Source organism: Peromyscus californicus, unplaced genomic scaffold (assembly GCF_007827085.1).
Source record: "Peromyscus californicus insignis strain IS unplaced genomic scaffold, ASM782708v3 Scaffold_8__1_contigs__length_139910024, whole genome shotgun sequence".
In the NCBI taxonomy this organism is placed as follows: domain Eukaryota; kingdom Metazoa; phylum Chordata; class Mammalia; order Rodentia; family Cricetidae; genus Peromyscus; species Peromyscus californicus.
The window spans coordinates 33,346,559-33,366,602 of NW_026294606.1; the positions used below are offsets into that span (position 1 = coordinate 33,346,559).

The window sequence follows — 20,044 nt, forward strand, 5'->3', positions numbered from 1 at the left end:
ACACAGCTGAAGACACAGGCTCATAATGGCACAGTTGTGGAGCTAGCGTGCTGCGTGCTGTCTCCCCCCCCCCCCCCGCTTCTCTCTCCTCTCTCTCTCTCTCTCTCTCTCTCTCTCTCTCTCTCTCTCTCTCTCTCTCTCTTCAGCTGAATGCTTTAAAGCTCTGATTTCAAGGACACACAGGCAGCCAGGAAGGAAGTAGGGGTGCTGACAGCCTCACCAAGAACCCAGCAGATGGAGGAAGTATTTCAAGGGCTGTCAGGACGGCATTAAACATGCGCCACAGTCAATCTTCCTAGAAATGCTTTATTTATCAAATATTTTAAAACACACAGTTTGCTTTGTGAAGCAAGTTTACAGCAAAATCCATGGCGTATGCAAACAGTGCATGCAGGATGGCAGGCGTCCTTGCCTTCCAGGCTCAGACATGGCAGAACCCCCAAAGTATGGGCTCTAAGCCAGAGATCTCTGAGTCCTGGCCCCTCACAGTTCTCACACTATGAAGTGGGTGCCCGAGGCATGGGAGCAGGAGGGCATGGATGTCTCTCTCTCTGAGGTTGGTCCACCTTGAGGAGTGGGAAACATATAGCAGTGTCTAATAGAGCTGGCCTGCCCGCCTTTCTCTTCTCGTTCACTGTAGTAATCTCTGGAGACACGTTTCTTAAAGCAGTGAAGATAGATTCAGAAAATCAATCATCCCTGCGTCCATGTGAGAGTGAGCAGCAGTTACAAAAGACCAGGTGAGCCCCCCTTACAGCGCAGGGCTCAGCTACTGAGGAGGCAGCTTGCGAAAAGATGTGTGTGGTAGGGCAGCCTATGGCAACATCCAAATGGATACAGCAGCCACTTGACTTAGGGAGATAAATAACAAAAAGGAAGGCCTTAACAATTTCACAATTTCCACCAAGAACAACAAAAAAATATTGACCAGTAGGAAGGACAAGACTGACTGGAATGAAAGGGCATTTAAACCTTGTTTGAATTGTTGTCAAAATGTCACCCATGGAAACATAAGTTCTTAAAGCAGTACTGAAGGCCCTTCCTGTGTAGGACATGATGCCCAGACTCCCAGACTCCTCTACTGCTGGGGCTCACACTCAACTCCTCTACAGAGTAAGGGCACCTCACACGTGCCTTAATCAGCTGCCAAACTCAGCCTGCTGGCATTCCTTGTGTGCTTGGCATACAGCCACTCAGGCAGTACACCCAGGCCTCTTCTCAGTGGAGCAGGCCCGTCGCTGCTCCAATCGAGTCTAGCTGTATCTCAAAAGGTGGTTTCTATCACCTTCTTCGTCCAGGACAGCAACAGAGGGGTTTGGGGCTTTTAGTTTGAAACTATAGACATTAATAATTGCTCAAAGACAAGAAACAAGCTAACAGTATGCTCCCACGAAACTTGTATACTTTCTCCCTGTGATGGAGTGTTCCACAGCCTCCCTCTTCAACGGTGTCTTACAACGAGGGCAAACTAGATTCCAGTATGTGCATCCCACTTTGTTTCAACAGGGATGAGGAAGCCATTCTTTCCTGTGTCAGGAGTGTTCGCCTGATCATTCTGGGCTTCACTTTCCTACAGATCCCTCAAGGGTGAAGCCATCAGCATGCATGGCTGTAAAGTGAGATAAGACTTGGTGGTCCAAACCATCAAACATTTTCCAGAAAACTCAGCATCACTGTTAAAGCAGCATAACATGAAGGAAAAAGAAAAGAATTCACATGGCATTTGGGATGAAGCATCTGCTTAGGGGAAGAAGAGTCATGGTCACACAGGATGGGGAGAGAACTTTGGTGAAGTGCCAGATGTGGGTGTGGTTGAATGTTCTCCAGGACGCTAGCTATGGTTTGGGGCCTCCGGGAAAGAGCAGTTCCCAACTTTTTCTTCATTTTCCCTTGGGATAATATACCCCAAAATGTTTTGCATCTATAAGATGTATAAATGACTTCAGTTCACGAGACTCAGTGGGCTGCTGGGATGCATCCACAACAAGTAGCTAATGAGATATCGAACCACAGCCAGGCACAGTGAAGTAGAATTCCACATGCCACTCAAAAGATGAGGTAAGTCCGCATAGTTAGGTACATAAAAGTGTGTCAACACATTTCCCTCTTTCTCTCTCTCTCTCTCTCTCTCTCTCTCTCTCTCTCTCTCTCTCTCTCTCTCTCTCGCTTTCTCTCTCTCTCTCTTTTTAAAGGCAACTTCATGTATATGTGTAGAAAACTAAAACTAAAATGTATTTTTGGAAAAGCTCAGTAATTTTGAGGCTCTGTCAAACTATTATTGGCACAAGGAAGCATCTAATATACAAAATAAGCAGAAACAGCCCCCTGAGTCTGCAGCTGTACAGTCAGCTGAACCACGGTGTCCTGACAGTTCCCAACCTGCGCAAAGGCTCCACCCCTCCAGTGTTGCCATGGAGACTGCTGATAGCCAACAAAACAAATAGAAGGGGAAATGGCACAGAACTTTAAAAAACTATCTCTAGTATTCAGTCTCTTGATTTCTTTCTCTCTCTTCCTTCCTTTCATTTCTGAAAAGAAAAAACATGAAGCCAGCAACAATTCTAAAGAATGAGAGGCAAAACCGAAAGGGGAGACCACAAAAAATGCTTTCTAGTCATTGTTAGCTAGAAGGACATACAAACGTGCCCCATCTTATGTATCCCCTGATGCTTTTTGGCTCAAGTAGGTAACCACAGCGTTCACCAGCTGACTTGTCAGAGAAGGCCTAAGAGGGAGCACATAGGATGAAGGGTCCCCTTAGAGAGACTCTGCATGGCCTGGAGACATTGCGACCTAGTCTGGGGCTGAGATTCAGGTCCCTTCACTCAGTGGGCGTGATCCAGGAGAACTACAGCTCCTCCATCCAGGAACACATTTCTCTGTGGGTGGGCACAGTAGTCTCCGGTTCAGACTTGACTTCCCTGAGAAATGGACCAGTAATACTTAAGTCTGCCTTCTCTCGTCAGGGATTCACACTGACACAGTTTTCCAGTCTTCAAGCTGGAAGCCAGTCTACACCAGGCTCAAGCCAGCATTTAAGTACATGTAAACACATCACTGATTAAGTTTCACAGTCATAAGCCAGGGCACAGTCACCAAAATACCGGCACTTGTCAAGACCTGGATGACAGTCACTCTTGTAGGACAAGCGCCTCTCTTGAGCAGAGAGAGCTGTTTTCTTCACAAATCCCTGTTGTTGTTGTTGTCCTCAGCTGTGAACCCACTTCTTAGTTCTTCCAAAGAAAAGGGGCGTCAATCAGCTGCCATGTCAGAGTATTTACAATGAAGCAAAATCCTTCATGCGGCTGGCTCAAAGGCTGGCTCACTCTTGAATGGAGGAATGACGGAGGGATCGGTGGTAGTCTGGAGTGCTAATGTGCTCGGGTATATCGTAGCCCCTCAGGAAATGTCCACTGTTTTGTTGAGCAAAATAATATAGTTGTTTGGCTAGCAGAGGTTCCACCTTTAATTAGACATTTTTTAAAAAGACATTAGTAGACATTAAAGCATTAGTAGACATTAAAAAACAATCTTTTAGAGCCATACAATTTGACACATCATGAAATGACCCTCAGACTCTAAGCAAAACCACAAGCTATATAAGATAACATAGCAAAGCATTTTCATGTTCAGAGCCATTTGAAAAGCCAGTTTTGTTTGCCCTTACAATACCTGGAATATAATATCCTGGGAATAGAATTCTTGGTTTTATAATTGAAGCTAAATGTGGCATTTTCAAACCAATTGCCTCTTGGAATTTGTTTAACTGAATGACTAGATATTATCAGGTGAAATGATCAAATTAAAAGGCTAAATAAAACTTAGGATAAGTTAAGTTCATGAGTTTGACAGGGAGAGGGGATTACCCTGAATGATCAGATGACTGTGTAATATGCACAACTATGCTTCTGAGCATAGATCACATTCCCAATCAAAGCCAGCCTTCACCAAGGCAGGCTGAATGATCTGTATCAACCAATCATATATACATTAAGACTTTGTGTTATTTGATATATAATGACTGATATGACTTCTCTGTGAGCACCCATATGAATTACGTTTGTAATAAGAAAACCAGGAGAGTCCATGAGTATGCACCCAAGTATCTTGCCCATCTATGGACCATATGGCAGCATTTTGAGGTCCTTTACCTGTAGGCCCATCCTTGCCTTTCCTTGTGGAGTCCCACTGCACCCAAAATCTTTAAAATCAGATTGATGCAAGAATTTACTCACAACTTTTAAAATGGTGCTTATCAAAGCTAGACTCATCCACTCATTTACAATCTCATTTGGTATCAACCACCAGATGGAACTGAGAAAATGGTCACATCCAGGATTATAGTTTTGTTGCTTCTTGGATTTTGTTTTGCAATCAAGAAGGGAGGCTGGATGTTCAACATCAGTGTCCCACGCCCATCCCCAGCTGGGTCTGGAATCCAAGGCTTTACCAGTACCAGACAATTGCTTACCACTGAGCTGTATGCCCAGCTTTCAATTTTCACCAAGAAATACTATCAGAACTAAAAATCTCATTTGCATTTAGATAATGTGAATATCTGGGGATGTCACATTTACTTGGTACTGGATACTTTTCTAGATATGTAATAAAGTAAAATTTTCTAATTATTTAGAACTACCTTTTAATTATTAAATGAGTGCTAAACATTATCTAAATAAACCTGTTATTTTTTCTTTGCAAAAAGATATTTACAGACCATAGTTGCATCCATCTTCAACTGGGATAGCTGTGAGGATGGACTGGCCTACCTGGACTCTTGAAGAGACCAGGTATCCTCCAAAGATTCCTTGTCCAACTATTAAATAACTTCCCAAAGTTCCACAGTAAAAAGAGGGCCTGGGAACCATCTGGAGGGAACCTACACAATACACAACAGGCATCTGCCCAGTAGGGTAACTTCTTCCCCTCAGGGAAGGTTTAGGAGAGTAGACAGCATTTTAAAAGCACACAAGAAGCAGAGATGTCAGAGGGCAGCTCTTAGTACCAACTATTGAAAACTCCTGTAAAAGGGAAGATGAAGAATACCGGACATACACAGCTGTGGGTTTAAGACATCCACCCTGCTGCTTCAGTGGTAACAAACCTTGGCTGGAAGCAGGTTGCAGGTCCCTGTGCTGTGTTGCTCACTGGGGCCTGCTTCCTCCTGTGCTATTTTAAGAGCTGCATTTATTTTCCCAGGTGAGCTGACATTTACTATTCACTTGTCACTTCTCTAAAAGGGACTGCTCCACAATGTGCGACTCGGCAGAGATGTAACTGGGTACTCACATGAGCTGTGATGAGCTTCCTCTGCCTCTGGGGGTCTGGAAACTCCTCACCGAAGCACAGAGTCACCTGGAATCTCGGTGCTGGCCGCCCATGGTGAGCAAACACTTGCAGCTCTGAGAACCCACAAGGAAAAAAAAAAACAACAAAAAAACTGCTCAGACACCTGGTAAAGCGGGCCGAATGGAGAACAAGAGTCACGTGTGATTCTGCTTTGGGAGAGCCCGAACTCTGTCTCCCTAAGTGCAGCCCTTAGGGCAGACCCCAGACACCAAACCAAAACCACATGTTCGCGTTCACATGTGATCTCACACGCTCATTTTACTTCATTATTCTTGAGGAACATGACCAAAGTGTAAGAACTTGGTTCTGCAGCCCTGGACTCACAGAAATGCACAAGGTCAGAGAAAGATTTGAGGGAGGACAGAAAAGACAAAGAAAAGTCGTCTTGGTGAGGCAAACAAACAGCACAGGCAAAGGAGACATTTCAACTTAAAAAGTCACAGTGTTCTGGTGGCCTGCGGTTATTTTTAAACATCACTGCCTAACCATGGAGGCCACGTGGTGTTTGGGCACCAAGGACATCTGTCTCCCACACCAGCTGTTGGCAGCTGTGTCCCACTTGGGACTAGGTCAAAAACTCCAAACTACAGACCTGAGGAGGCTTCACTCTCACTTTGGGGACAGAATGATGCAGCGAGAAGGGGGCTGATGAGGCCCCTCTGGCAAGGCTGTGCCTGCTAAGGCTCTTCCTACCCGAGAGACATGAACCAGACAAGAACACTGTTGAAAAGAAACCTGCCCATGGCTGGGGGCACCGCCACTGGCAGAGAACTTGCCTTCCATGTGCAAGGCCCTGGGTTCCATCCCCAGCACGGCTACAAAGAACGAACAGAAAGCCACAACCAACCATTGGCATTAACCCTTACTCTTCCTCCTGGCGCTGGCTTCCCAGAGTCTTGTCTGCATGAAACTGACATGAAGGCGCTGCCCTTGCAGAGCAGCCCTGAAGACTCTGCCCTTATCTGATATGAAGGCTCAACCCTATAGCCTATAGGGACTGTCCCTAGTAGGGTGCAAATCCTAAATGGGTAGCTATCAAAGATTTCCATTCCTCTCTGCAACTGAAGAGCTTCTAGAAGCTCACAGAACCGATTTCCTGCTTTTCTTTCTCTTTCTTCTTCCAGAATTCAAATCAAACCCAAATGGTTTAGTCACAATGTGTAAAGTACATAGCCCTGTGGCTGGGAAGACGCCTACACCACAGGCTAGTCAGAGTAGCAACTCTGAGAAAGCCCACCTCAGCTGCTAACTCAAGAACACTGGGTGGGAAGCCCAAGGTGCAGGGGCTGTTGTGCCTCTCAGCTGCTGTGTTCGCTTCCCTGGGCCTCAGTGAGGCCTAGGGACTGTGGAGGCTGTGGGTGGCAAAAAGAACAGGTCCCACTACAGATGAAGGAAACAAAGATGACCAGCTCTTTCTTATGGATAACCAATAAGTCCTAGAAAGTGAATTTCCAGCCCATGGTGTCCGTTCTCCTATGGCACCTGCCTCCTGGATCCCCACTGGGAAAAGAAAAACAAGACTTGTGTACCTCCCAGCTCTGTCTCTGGCAATTGTCATTGTTCTGGGTTACCTTAGTCAAGCAGAGAATTGGCGGTAGCCTTCTAGGGGAACACATGAGGACTTCCAAACCCCAGGGCAAATATAGGATGTGCAGACAATCATTCCAAGAAGTTGCTTTTCTTTGCTTTGGACTATGAACACTAGAACTCAACCCAAGGGAAGCAAAACAGTCCCACCAAGGCTTAGATCATGCCCAGCTCCAAGGGTCTTCACCACGTATCCTTCACCTTTCTTAGGAAAGGATATTTATCAAGGAGCATGTTTGCTTTGGGAAATAAAGGAGTATTAGGAAGGAGTGACTGAGCAAATCCTGGTCACTGGAGCTCAAAAGGCTGAGCGAGAACATCGGTGCTTTATGTCTTCACTGTGAATGAATGGAAGGATGCCCTCCCGTATGGTAACAACACTAGGTAAAGCAGCTCAGATAAAGAGTCATCCCATGTGCCCACCAAGGAATACATGGATAAGGAGACTGTCATGTGATACAGATAATAACAGATGATTACTAAGCCTTTAAAAAGAAGGAGGGCCTGCCATTTGTAACAATGCAGATGAGCCTGGAGAGCATTGTGCTAAGTGAAATGAAGCGTCCTTACAAAGACAAATACTGTACGATGCACCCATGTGAACTCATACAGTTGAGCTCATAAAAGTAGCACTGCATGGGGGTCACCCAAAGTGGGGAGAGCCGAGAAAGCTGTGGTTCAAAGAATATAAACTCTCACTAAGACAAGAGGAGTTTGCTGAGCACAAGTTCAACAGTGGTATATCTTCATGACTGTAATAATGGACTATGTACTTGAGAATAGCTGAGAGTAGATTTCAAGTAGTGTTCTTACCAAAATAAAAAGAGATGGGCATGCAAGGTGATACACACGCTAATTAGTGCAATGTAGCCATAACACAGTGCACATACATTCTAAACCACCATGGTGTGCATGGATGAAAGGAGCAAAACAAGTTCAGGTTCAAGAAATGGAAAGCACAGAAAAAGCCAAGGTGTGGGCTGTTTGGAAAGGGCATCAAGAAGAAAGCAAGCTCACTCAGGATACAATGGGGAGATGGACAGCAGCCAGCAGAGTAGCCTACTCCCCCAAAGACATCCTCTGCTAGACAGGCAGGGAAGCTAATGGCTTCATGTAAGCCAGCCCGGGGCTAACTTACCAAAATCAAAATTCAAATGATAATAAGTATAGGCCCTGGAAAACATGACTAGATGCCTTCATATGCCAGAGATAACGCCAAGCTTTCTCAGCATTTCCCGCTTGCTAAAGTTGTTCCTTACACTCTCAGCCTTGGTCCCACCTGCAGTGTGGTACTTTTATAAGGGTGACACATCTCATAACCAAGAATGTTAACAATGTGCTTCTAACCTTCTCAATTTTTCTAGGAACCCCAATAAGCTGTAGTGTCAGCAGATAAATTTGCTGAGAGCGTAGAGCCAGTACAGTGGAACCTTGCTGGGGGAGAGAGGCACGTGCTGCTGAAAACCCACATTTTAATTTATTAGCCAGGTGTGATGGTGCATACATATAATCCCAAAGTATCTCCAGTTCTAGGCCAACCTGAGATATAGAGATCCTGCCTCAAAAAAAGACTAATAATAGTAACAACAACAACAATAATAATAATAATAATGATAATGATAACTTAAGATATCAACCTGCACCATAGTCTATCCTGGCCAGCTCATATGGACCTCTTCCTGGCCCTTTGCTAATAAGGGAAGCATGCAACAGACAAAGGTAAGATACGAACCAGGCAGAAACCATATTTGTGGGTGAGCTCACTGACCTCAGGAAAAAGACCCCTGCCTGGGGTAGACAGACCCTACAATTTGGGACCTTCCTGGCCAGCACCCATTGCCACCTCCATTCTAACAGATTGTGAGGTGTATTACCTGATAGGAACTGCTGCGTGTCAAAGAGCTTGCAAGTCTGGTCTCTTTCCAGTTTGTTGGGCCGGTCACTGCACAGGGCCAGGGGCCCATCCCAGTAGATCCTGCTCTGGCAGAGTCTTTTGGCATAGAGCCCATCTGGGGCCATCCAGAGGACCAGTCCCCTCTCCAGGTGGCTCAACAACTTTTCGATGTTCTTCCTCTGCCCACTGTCCTCTGGGTAGGGGAACAGGACCTGGTCCAGGTTGCTGACATCATAGGTATGTCCATGGGAGATCCGGCAGCCTTCGGGGCTGGACGTGGTCAGCTCCTTCACTAGGATGTCCCGGTAATACAGGCAGATATGCAGCCGGCAGTCTGTGAACAGAACTCTGGAATCAGTGCTGATGGACCTGGGACAGATACCACAATGCTCAGAGGCCCAAAGACTCAGTGACTACTACACTGATATGAAGTACAGCAGGTGGACTACTAGAGTGTCAAGATGCTCCACCAACAAGGTCCTAGGATTAAGGAAGTCTGGGAGATGTTAGCTGCCTTTGTCCCCTGCAGATTCTTAGACTGGAAAGACACTTATTTTTCTAACATGGCCATTTTCAAATGTTGATGTGGCCATTTACTCATCTTGGGGAGGGGTGTATTGCTTGGATTTTCAGCTCAATTTTACTAGACAGCACCTCTGTTATGAAGGTGTTTTGGGATGATGATGTTAGTAGTGATGGCTTTTTGTCTAAAATATGAAGTAACACCACTGAATGGGAATTCATCTTTCAGCCAAATCAATTTTAATTTTGGAGTTCAACTCTAAGATTAATTTCTACTAGTAAAAACTACAGAGACATCTCAGAAGAAAAGCAAATGTGTCAACATTTGGAACTTCCCTAAAGTGTCACCGTGATGTTGTTTAAGTAAAAACAAAACAAAAACAAAAACAAAAAACCCACATAGATATGTTGGAGGTAAGCACTGAAATAAGAATCTCTGGCCTATGAAAACTGATACTTTTATTTTCTTATTTTAAGTCAATGTTCTTGGGGCAGGGGAAGGAGCTGATGAGAAAATAGTCAATGTTAAATCTCCTGAAACCCCTCTAAACTTTGTGTTCAACTTTGAAACGAACCCAACAACTCTATTTTCTATAGCTTTAAGACAGGAATTTATTGACAGATGATTTTATTGATTTCAGAAACCATTTGAAAACACCACCCACAGGCTTAAAGGGCAAGTTGGGTGTGCAAAGGGCTCCCCAGGCAGAGACGATGCCCGTGGTGGTGGTTGGAACCCAAACAATGCCTGGAAAGAATAGCTTTCTGAAAAGTGCACTCCGGGTTGATAATTAATTATGCAAACCAGAAAAAGAAACCCACAAAACCCTTGTATTCTTCAATGGTAGGTTCTGAGACAGCCCACAGCATGGTGTCTTCCATTGCTGCCTCTATAAACAGCAAGTCAGGCAAGGCACTCAAAGAGAGGGGGCGTTGGCCATCTGAGGTGACTGGTAAGGCAGGTTTCATTTCATTTAATGTCACCAGAATCACAAGATTGCTGAGATATAAATAGCTATGGATTTCCTACTCTTGGGGCACCCATACAAGTCTTAGATGTTCCAGAAGAAGGTCTTGAGCTTTCTAGAATCAGTGACAAGCCCTGATGCTCAGAAATGTCCCTCTTCTGCCCTTAAGTGGCTCACAATGTCTCCCTGAGCATCAGATTTGGAAGGAACTAGGTGACCAGACTTCTTCTTCCCCAGTAAACAAGGGAAGTGTCTAAAACTGTCAAAATGTAGTTGATGTTTTCAATCACAGACTTTTAAGGCGGTCATAGGCATGGTGAGAATTCTGATGTGCAAGCCATTTTTAATATTCATTCCCATTTGAAAGCATCAAAAAATCATCTAAAGACTAAATAAACATAGGATGCATATTTCAAGTATGTTGGAGCTTCCTTAAAACAGGTCAGCATCTCTAAGTGCAGTCTTAATTAGTAACAGAACTTTAAAATCAGACCAAATCCATGCATGCTCAAAAATTCTATTGAAGTTGCAAGGGAGACAGAGCAACATGTTCCTTTGGGGGCATAAGAACGTCTGAGAGACCAGGGTCCAGAACCAGTGTCCCTGGAAGCAGTTCAGGACCACCTCTTTGTGGCTAACTCTGAAAGGACAAACTGCATTTGGTAATGAAAAGCCCTTGTGCCTATGAAGTCTCTCTGCACTGTGAAGTATGTTGGCTGGAGGAGGAGCCTGGCTACACATTCCTAGAAAGCTGAGCAGGTAATGATGTAGAGGTTAATGACTTGTTCCAAATAGTGTTTGGCTAGCAGGTACTCCTGCAGAGATTTCTAATAGTATTCTTTATTTGCTGTGATATTTGTGGAGCCTGGGCCATGCCTACTCCAGACCCCAGAGCCTGTAAGGTAAGAGTCTAAATCCTCACCCAGCCTACCCAGAGGAGAGATGCCACCTCCCTCCGAGCCTTAAAGGAAGCACTACACTCACCTGAGAGCGCCAAGGCTTCAGCAGACCTTATGCTTGGCTCTATGGGGATTCCAGGAGCCTGGGACTCAGGTGGGGCACAAGCATAAAAGGTTCCTGTCACCTGGCAACCTGTATTTGCAAATAAAGATCAAATGACATCTAAGCAGAGAATCCAAGTTCAGGGGGCTCTTAAGATGGGAGGAGCCATGTCCTGTCACCTTCTAACACAGGCTTGATGGGCTCTAAACGTCCACTACCAACAGAGTGTGTGATTATGAGGCTGAGGCCAAAGTCCAAGTTCAGTGGGAAAAATTCAGGGTGATGAAAGAAGGTGTCACAGCCCAGCTGTGGATGAAAACATGGAGCTTTCTCCATAACTTCTCAACAGGGAAATTGGGGCCCGGGGCGGGGGAGGTATTTGTACCAGCTCACACAGCAAGCTCCCAGCAGGACCAGAATTCAGATTTATATAAGGCTGGTTAAAAAAATTAATAAATTATTGGATCCTCATTTATTCTGCTTGCCATTTGTAAGCTTTGGGGAAAATTGAACCATGTTCCCTGGCATCAGAGAAGTTGCATTACACTAAACCCATAGTCTAAGCATGGGTGGAATGCAGGTGCTGGAGGGCGGTGAAATTGGGACAAGGAAATTATTTCCAGGATAATATAAAAGGACTACACATGTGGTGACCCGTGTCAAGACTTCTGTTTAAATAATGAACTTGGACCCCCTAGAAGCTTGTTTTATGCCCTGCCTGGTGGCACAGGCCTGTAATCCCAGCTACTCAGGAGTTCAAGGCAAGAGGATCAAACAGCAATCTAGCCTGGGTAATTCAGCAAGACTCTCTTTTAAAATACACAGTAAAAAAGGGTGCAAGATATAGCTCAGTGCACTCGCCTAAATAAATACCAAATAATGAAAGCTTCGCTGAACATGGTTTGTGAAAATTTCTGTGTCCAGTTAGTCGGTATTCCTTCTGTGGGAGCTCATCTAGCGTCTGGGGGACCCTGCGGGTGTTCTGGAGCCTGGCACCCCTTTGTAGAGGAGTTTTGTGAATTACTTTTGCTCTGGCCCTCCCTTTGTACCAAGAACAGCTCCAAATGACTCATCACTGCTCGAGGGACCTGAACTAACAATGATCTCCTGAAGTTACAGCTCTCCATCAGTTGTAAGGGACAATTCAGAGGGAGGACTGACAAAATCTATCTCTCTGTCCTAACACGACAAAGAAAGCAGAGTGTGATGGAGAGTGAAAATGTGTTAACCAAATAATTGAGACAAAAAAATAGACAAGTTTTATAATTCACACCCATCGACATTGGACACTAGTAGATACCCATGCTTTTCTCTATTTATTAAAAATGGGGACATTTTTCAGCTGCTTGAATGATTTCTGGGGTCTTTTAATTAATTTCCCACACAGAGTGATGCCTATCATGGCTCTGAGGACTTCAGCATCCTACAGGATAAGGCAAGATCCCTCCCCACCCCAACTTCATGGGATGTCTCTCTGCATCTCTGTGGTAGGGGAAAGCCCTGTTGTGCTGCCTGGGAGGATCACCCGGGGTCGCCCACACCCTGAGCCCAGGTTGTTCTTCTGTCTCCTTCCTGGACACATTCCTTACCATTTTCACAAGGTGGGCCTTGCCAGTGGTGACTGCGGGGGCCAAACGTCACAGGACACTGATATGGGATTTCTGGATGTGACTGATCAGGGGCATAATCCCTCCAGCTTCTGTCATGAGGTGGCATCATGTAGTTATGAACCTGATGACGGAGCACAGGCATTGCTAAGAGGAAAACATCAGTGGGTGTTGGGGTGCTTTCTCACCACCCCAACTCCTCAGGGAACCCCTTTTTTGGCCAGCAGCCAAGTCATTTTGTCCAAAAAGTGGCATGAACTGTCTACCACACTAGGTAGAAAACCCATAGAGGGTCTGAAAGCACAATGAGGACATTGTGTAAATCTGTGATTTTTGTGAAGTTTCATCATATGGCTGAGCCTGGCATCAAAAATGCTGCAGCGAAGTCTGCCCTTTTTAAGCCACCAAAGTGAATAAAACAGTACTGTAATTCACATCGGGGAAGCTTAGAGAAGTCAGCTGCCCTGTGGTTTCACATGATAAAAGTACTACTTCCAAAATCCTTGACTCCCACAAAAGGTCTCATTCCCAGAAGACGTGACCATCAGTAGAAGAGCACATCTCCATAGGTGGGACACATCAGACTCCCCAACTTAACCACCAGGGAGAGTGACACCACTTTGAAACCGAAACATCCTCCTACGACCAGGGCTTTGCTAGCATTTGTAATAGCCATAGCAAATGGTAAGTCCTGCTATTTTCGTTTGTGTTTTCCCCTCTCTGTGGAGCCAACCAAAAGACTCAGCCTCACCTTCCACAAGCTCAACAGTCCCCACATACCTGAGCTGGCAGTGAGCCATAAGGAGCTGTCATGGGGTAGGGGTGGCCCATGGCCATCTGTGTGTCTTCCAAAGTGAGCTGCTTTGCTCCTGTGTTTGGGGAAGAAGAAGAAGAAGAAGAAATAACACTAAAAGAAGGAACTGGCTTAACTGAAGAGCAAATCTTAGAAAAATACCTGAGCACTTTATTCTTAGAATGCATAGCATGTTAACCAATCAGGTGGTTTTTTTTTTTTTTTGTTATTTTTTTTTAAACAATTCCCTCCAGCAGTTACTTGTCTCTGCTGTTAAACTGACTAAACCAGCTCAGACTTGTGTGTGACAGCCAGAGAAAGCAATACCACACAGGACTCTGTGATCCACCTAGTGGTTTCAGGCAGTGAGCTGGTGCCTAGTTGAGGCACCCTGCATGATTGGAACAAATGCATATCCCTGGGCTCTCATCTAGACACACCAGTCGGAATCTTTGAAAGAGGGAAGTGAATATCTAAATTTTCATAAGTACCCCAGCAGGCCATAGAAAGAAACGCTGGCATTTTTATTACAATAAATGTGAATATTTATGGGGTGTGCGGTGTGCTTTCCCCTCTAAAAATTGCTTAATTATTAGAGAATATTAGGTAAGTAAAACTTCAACGGATCTTGCAGCTTTTGTTTGGAATTTTGGTCCACATCCTAATTGAATGGAGTAACTGGAAATACCTAACGCCTGCATGTGATGTGCATAGCCACGTGCCCACGGGCTTTAAAGTCTTTAAAGAAGTAACCCTATATTAATACCACAAGGTTTTCACTTATAACCCAGAGAGCATGGGCAAAGAGGCTGCTGGGAGTGGCCACGGGGCAGGAGGTAACAGTCTACAAAACAGAAGTAGAAAGTGACCCTGAGTAGGAATTAAGGCTCTGTGAGTGTCCCACTGCCTCTATCCTGTGACCTACATTGGGGAAATCCCTTACCTTTTTTGGCTCCTTCTGGAACAATCCTGTACACCTTGTAAGGGTCGGAGATATCCAGCTGGCTCCTCTCTACCAGCTCCTCGAAGTCATTGCTCTTGTTCAGGGCACATCTTAATCTCGTCTTCCAAGTAGGAGGATCGGGCTTGTCTATCCCTTCGCGGAACTTTCCTTTAAACAGTGCCCAGGCCTACGAATAAAGAGAAGGAGAGGTCAAAGTTCAAATGGAGTCTATAGATTGTGTTTCTGAAAGGAAGATTGGTGTCTCAGATTTGCTGTTGGCCAAAATGTGGAACATGATGATACCGGAGTTCTCTAAGGAAATAACTTCTCACCCAGGACCCTGCAGTGAGATAGAGAGACCCCCTAGTCTGGCCTAAACGCATCCAGTGCCTGCATCAAGTGTGGACAAGACTAGGGGCAGAGCTGGGGAAGGGACAGGCCCCAGAGAGGACATCTAAGAAGTCACACTGAGGTACTTTGAACAAATTCCCGCAGGAAGTCCCCTTCCCCTGCCCGGCTGGCAGGTGGAGGCTGGGGGCTTCACAGTCCAGTGAGCCAGCTCTCTGGGGACATCAGTCCTAAGGGACTCACATAGTGGAGGCGGGGAGCTCCCATAGGAAGACTTGGAATAGACCAAATCACCCAAAGAACAGAAACAGAAATGGAAGCTTCCAGAACTAGAACCAGACAGTAGGGGAGCCCAAAGAAACAAAACCCAGAGAAACTCAGAAAAGTAGCGAAGTAGGGAGTGGGAAGCGGAGAGTGGTCCTAGTAGTCTGTGGTGGCAGTGGCAGGAAACAGCCTAATGGGCTGTGCTACAGGACCCCAGCCTCAGGGCACCGCTGAGCCCCAGGGATGCTCCTGGAGCTAGAAGTACTTTCCTCCACACAAACTTAGTGTAGGGACCCGATTTTCCGTTTGTGTGATCCCGGGAGAGCTTGCAGCCTCTTTCCCTTCTCCCGCGGCTTCTGTCAAGCAGGACCCGATGCTTGACGGTCTGGCCTCTGCCTCCCCGACCTCCCCCCCCCCCCCCCCCCCCGCCCCGACCTCCCGGTCCCTTGCTCTGGAGGCACAGTGAGTCCAGAGCGGTCTGACTCGCCTCTCCCCTCTCTCTCCCCGCTCTCCCCGGCCCTGGGATCCCCAGTGCTGGTAACCTTGAAGAGGGCGGCGTCCTCCTCGCGGTTGTAGTCCTGCTTGCCCGCGTGCTTCCACGGGATGCGGAAGACGCTCTTCTCCTCGTTCTCCCACACCAGCCCGGGGTACTTGCCGCTGTCGATCTGGTCGATCAGCCACTGGCGGAGTTTCCCGTTGCCGCAGCTCACCGCGCTCATGCCGAACTCTGCTCCCCGGCTGCCCGCCTCCAGGTTCATGCCGTGTGCCAACCTCCTCCCGCGCTCGCGCGCTGCGGGGAGATAAACTTCCCTGCAGCCACCGTCGCATCGCTCTCGGGGCGCCCTGTCCCAAACTCTTGCAGTGACCACGAGGCCCCGGAGTCCCTGAGACTGCGAAGTGCTCGCTTGCAGTGCCAATGTCGCCAGGGTCCCCCAAGAGAAGGTACTTTGGAGAAGGTGTGGGGAGCATCCCTGGCACGCACCGTCCTCGAGGTCGGTCCTCTCACCCCATCTATCGCAAGCTCCTAGACACACTTCAAGACTTGTGCCACCCTGGGCGTCCCGTTTGCTTACTCACCCCTCTCTGCCCGCTCCACGCTGTTTTCACCCCACTTTTACCTCACTCTGTTTCTAATCTCGCCTTTTCCTGGGTTCAGGCTGCCCTAGTGGCCCCGGGCGCGAAGGACCTGGCACGTGGACTAGTCCTTGTCCAGGTCCTGTGCCCATGCCTTGTAGGTGTGGAGCACCTAGTTCTCCTCTCCTTCGGCTTTTTTCTCGGACATCCTCACGCTGTCCCCGGGATAACGCCAGGCCTACCTACCCAGCCAGAGACAATTAAATGGGTCCTGGAAGCAACAAGTGGAAGTCTGGGTATGGGGCTCAAGAAGCGGGAGATTCCAGTCTGCAGAGGGTCAGCGCGACCCCAGGCGGGGATGAAGAGGTGGCTAGAAATACTGGGTGCTGCGGACAGCAACATCAGCTCCCCTGCGCGGGAAGCGAAGGAGGGCATGGGGGAAGGGGCTCAGCGCCCCGAGTTTGGAGCTCCCAGCTCTCCTTGGCCATCCGACCTAGGAATCGCGCGCTGGAGCCCTCTATGAGCTTGGGTCCCTTATGAACCAGTATTGGGAAAGAAGCTTCCAACAGGAGCAGACAGGGTCAATGGCAGTACCCCTGTGGACAAGCTGCTGCCAGTGGGTGATCCTCTGATCTCAGGACAGTCCCGTTAGCTCGTCCCGCCCTGCCCGTGGGGATGCTCTGGAACGCCCGTTCAAGTAGCCTCACACAGAACCAACAGTGCACAAGTCCCGGGCCAGCGCAGATTGGGGGAGCAGGGGCCCCCTATCTTGCCACGTTCCCTCAGAGCTTGGGCTTGGAGATGGAAGATGGGCTTCTCGTTCCCGCCCTGTCCTCTGTCACAAGCCTCACACTCCTCCTTCTGCCCGACTCCAGGTCTTACCTCACCCGCACTCTGAGCTGAGGGCAGCAAAGGGTCCCAAGTTCAAGTGGTGAAACTCAGAAAGCGAGGTGAGAAAGAGGAACTTTATAGAGCGGGGGGCCGGTCTCGGCGCTGGGCGGGGCGGGGCGGCTCCGCCTGCGAGGGCGTGGCTAGCCTAAACCAGGACCCGCCCTCCATCCCTGGCGGGTGCCAGGCCGAAAGAGGGTATCCGGCTGGGACAGGAGCTTCGGACTGTAGCCCACAGGGTCAGAGGCTGTCCTCTTGCGAACAAGCTCTGACTTTCTCCAGTCCCTCTAGTGGAGGGAGCTTGGGACTCTGACACACTCGAAAATCCTCAGCCCGGTGGGACAGTCACTATGGCCCGTTCCAGTGGAGGACCAAGCTCCCAAAGGGAATCTCTGCAAGGGAATCTCTGCTCGATACTAGAACTTGTGCCAAGACTAGCTGATAACTAGAAACCGCTCAACTCTACCGGCGTGGCCAGGGCGGGGAGTGGTGGAGGGTCTGGAGCCCAGGCAACTTGGTTCTCACAGCACCTGACAGAACAGATAGACTGAGAGGTGGGGGGCATCCTTGGAACCGGCAACCGGGAGCCCCGTGTCTCCGCAGTGTTGAGAGAATATCACGCTCATTAAAAAGAAAATAGAAAGGCAAGTCCATAAACCGTGGTCCATATACTGTGTCTGAAACGCTTACACACTTAGGATGTATGAAACCGATGACTTGAGATGACTCAGACAACGCACAGCCCCCGAAGTTTCAATTATGGCAACATAAAAGAGATGGGGGATCCCTAAGTAGTCAGGTAGTTAGCACTTCCGGATGTCAGTTCACCTTAAAATGATAGCTTTAACCTCAGCCTCGTGAGAGGCAGTTACCCGGTGGGATATGAATGCCCAAACACGAGTTTTCACCTCTGGCTTTCTCCAGGCCAGCTTGGATTGGAGGCCTGCAAGACTGCGTTTGTCTACTTGGTATTTTCAGGTAAGTAGTCAGACCCCCAGTTTCTATATGACTTTAGATGACAGCCGCCACAGGGCAACTTGGAACGTCCGTAAAGCCTTTTCATTTCGCTTCTTTCTCGGTTTTTCCTTTAATCTTCTACCATGGGTCCTGGACTGCAGAAGAAACATCTGAGTTGAGCCACTGCAAAACAGACACAGTGATGCCCACAGGTAGTGTTTTTTCCTGATACCAACAGGCTTTCTCAGAAATTAACAGGATGCTATGTCTTGATTGCACCCCAGCCAGTTTTCCATTGTCACAGCCTGGGTAGTAAACAACAGAGTTTCGTTCAAAGAAAAATTTGGTCACACCCATTTTCCCCTCTTCTTCCTTCACAGCTTCATTCATTCAAAAATATTCTTTGAACACCTTCTGTCTGTTGGGAACTGTCCTGGTTGCTGGAGACCCATCTCGGAGCAAAGCAGATTGCTCCTTCAGATAGCACTGCATTGCTGCTCGGGAATTACTTTTCTTCAAAGAGTGCACAAATAGGAGACTGCTGAGAGCAAAAACAGCAAGCCAGAGGTTTTTCTGCACTTTCATACACGTGTCCTCTGCCTTGGCTTAGACGGTTTCAACATTTTCCTCACCCATCCACATCCTCTGTTTTCAGAAGTTTGAACAACAGTCATTACAAGAAACCTTTTGAGACTTCACATGGCTATCGCATTTAAAGATATGATTACTAATCTTCAACGCCATCTTCTGGTTTACTCGTTTGTTGTATGGATGCCCTAAAAGTGATAATTTAAGGACGAGGTGAGTGCAAACAATAAACTATATGAACCATTAAAACTTTCTATTTTCTTAGCACCCTTTAACTGCACACAGTAATGAGTTTCTTTATGACATTTCCATACACAGATATAGAATACTCAGCTCTATTGCTATTTCTTACCACTCACCCCTCAGGCTTTCTTGCTTGTCCCACATCCTTAAGCGGGCCCCCCTTTTACTTTCATACTTTTGCCCCAACACGTGAAAGCATGTGAGACACATGTTTGAGAAACTGGCTTATTTCACACAATACTTTGAGGTCCCTTCTCAACCATTCCTTGTAAGCAGCATGCTTTTGTTTCTCTTTTTGGCTGAATGAAATTTCCTTATGAAGCACTGAAGTTCTTGGTGTCCACATCGTCACTGGGGGAGAGAAAGGAGTGACCACGTAGGTGCTGCCAGCTACCCACTGAGAACTTCTTAGGTTCAAGTCACAGTTGACAGAAAAAGGACAGTTTTGAGAGTAAGAGATCCTCATCCTCTTTCCCACTGAGGCGTGAAAAACCGATACATTCCACAATGAAGTAGTGGACAGTCGTTCTAAAATGTCATAGGAAATTAGTTCACTGAGTACCCATCCCAAAGGCAGAACTCCATAGTCCACATGGAGATTACTTGGGTTATTTGGCTAAAGAGCCGCTGAGCAGGGAAGCAGGTCTGAAAGGGGTCAACTTTTCATTCACACTTACCCCTTAAGGATGTGGGACAAAGGAGAAAGCCTGAGGAGTGAGACTGTGAGAAAAGCTGAATAGACCTAAATTCAGTACTTTAAGAGTTGAGCTTTTAAAATTATACATTCACATGTAAGGAAAATGGTTTACGGAGCCCATATTAGACACCCCAAAAGTCATTATTTGGCCAGGGCTGTACCTTGGCAGTAGAATGCTTGCTAGCTCATGACAGGCACTGGGTTCAACCCAGCAACCCAAAGCAAAGCAGTCACCCTTCCAAGAGGCCGAGACCTTCTTTTGGATAAATGTATTTTCTCATGAATTCATTCCTTAAAATGAGAACAACAATTTGTTTTAA

General features: G+C 47.0%; 1 protein-coding gene across 1 annotated transcript; it reads right to left on the reverse strand.

Moving 5' to 3' along the window:
- Positions 1-334: 334 nt before the first annotated feature.
- Irf4 (interferon regulatory factor 4) lies at positions 335-16,098 on the reverse strand. Its single transcript, XM_052728153.1, has 8 exons — positions 15,820-16,098; positions 14,666-14,852; positions 13,710-13,798; positions 12,912-13,053; positions 11,305-11,412; positions 8,811-9,164; positions 5,290-5,402; positions 335-3,463 (listed from the first exon to the last, which is right to left on the reverse strand). Exons 1-8 carry the CDS (start codon positions 16,033-16,035, stop codon positions 3,323-3,325), a joined length of 1,350 nt encoding a protein of 449 aa, XP_052584113.1. The 5' UTR covers positions 16,036-16,098; the 3' UTR covers positions 335-3,322.
- Positions 16,099-20,044: the final 3,946 nt, after the last annotated feature.

Coding starts and splice junctions, on each gene's coding strand:
- Irf4 (XM_052728153.1), bottom strand. CDS start 16,035: ATGAACCTGGAGGCGGGCAGCCGGGGAGCAGAGTTCGGCATGAGCGCG. Junction 11,413..12,911: donor AGGCCCACCTTGTGAAAATG/GTAAGGAATGTG, acceptor TTGCAAATACAG/GTTGCCAGGTGACAGGAACC. Junction 5,403..8,810: donor CACGCAGCAGTTCCTATCAG/GTAATACACCTC, acceptor GTGGGTTCTCAG/AGCTGCAAGTGTTTGCTCAC.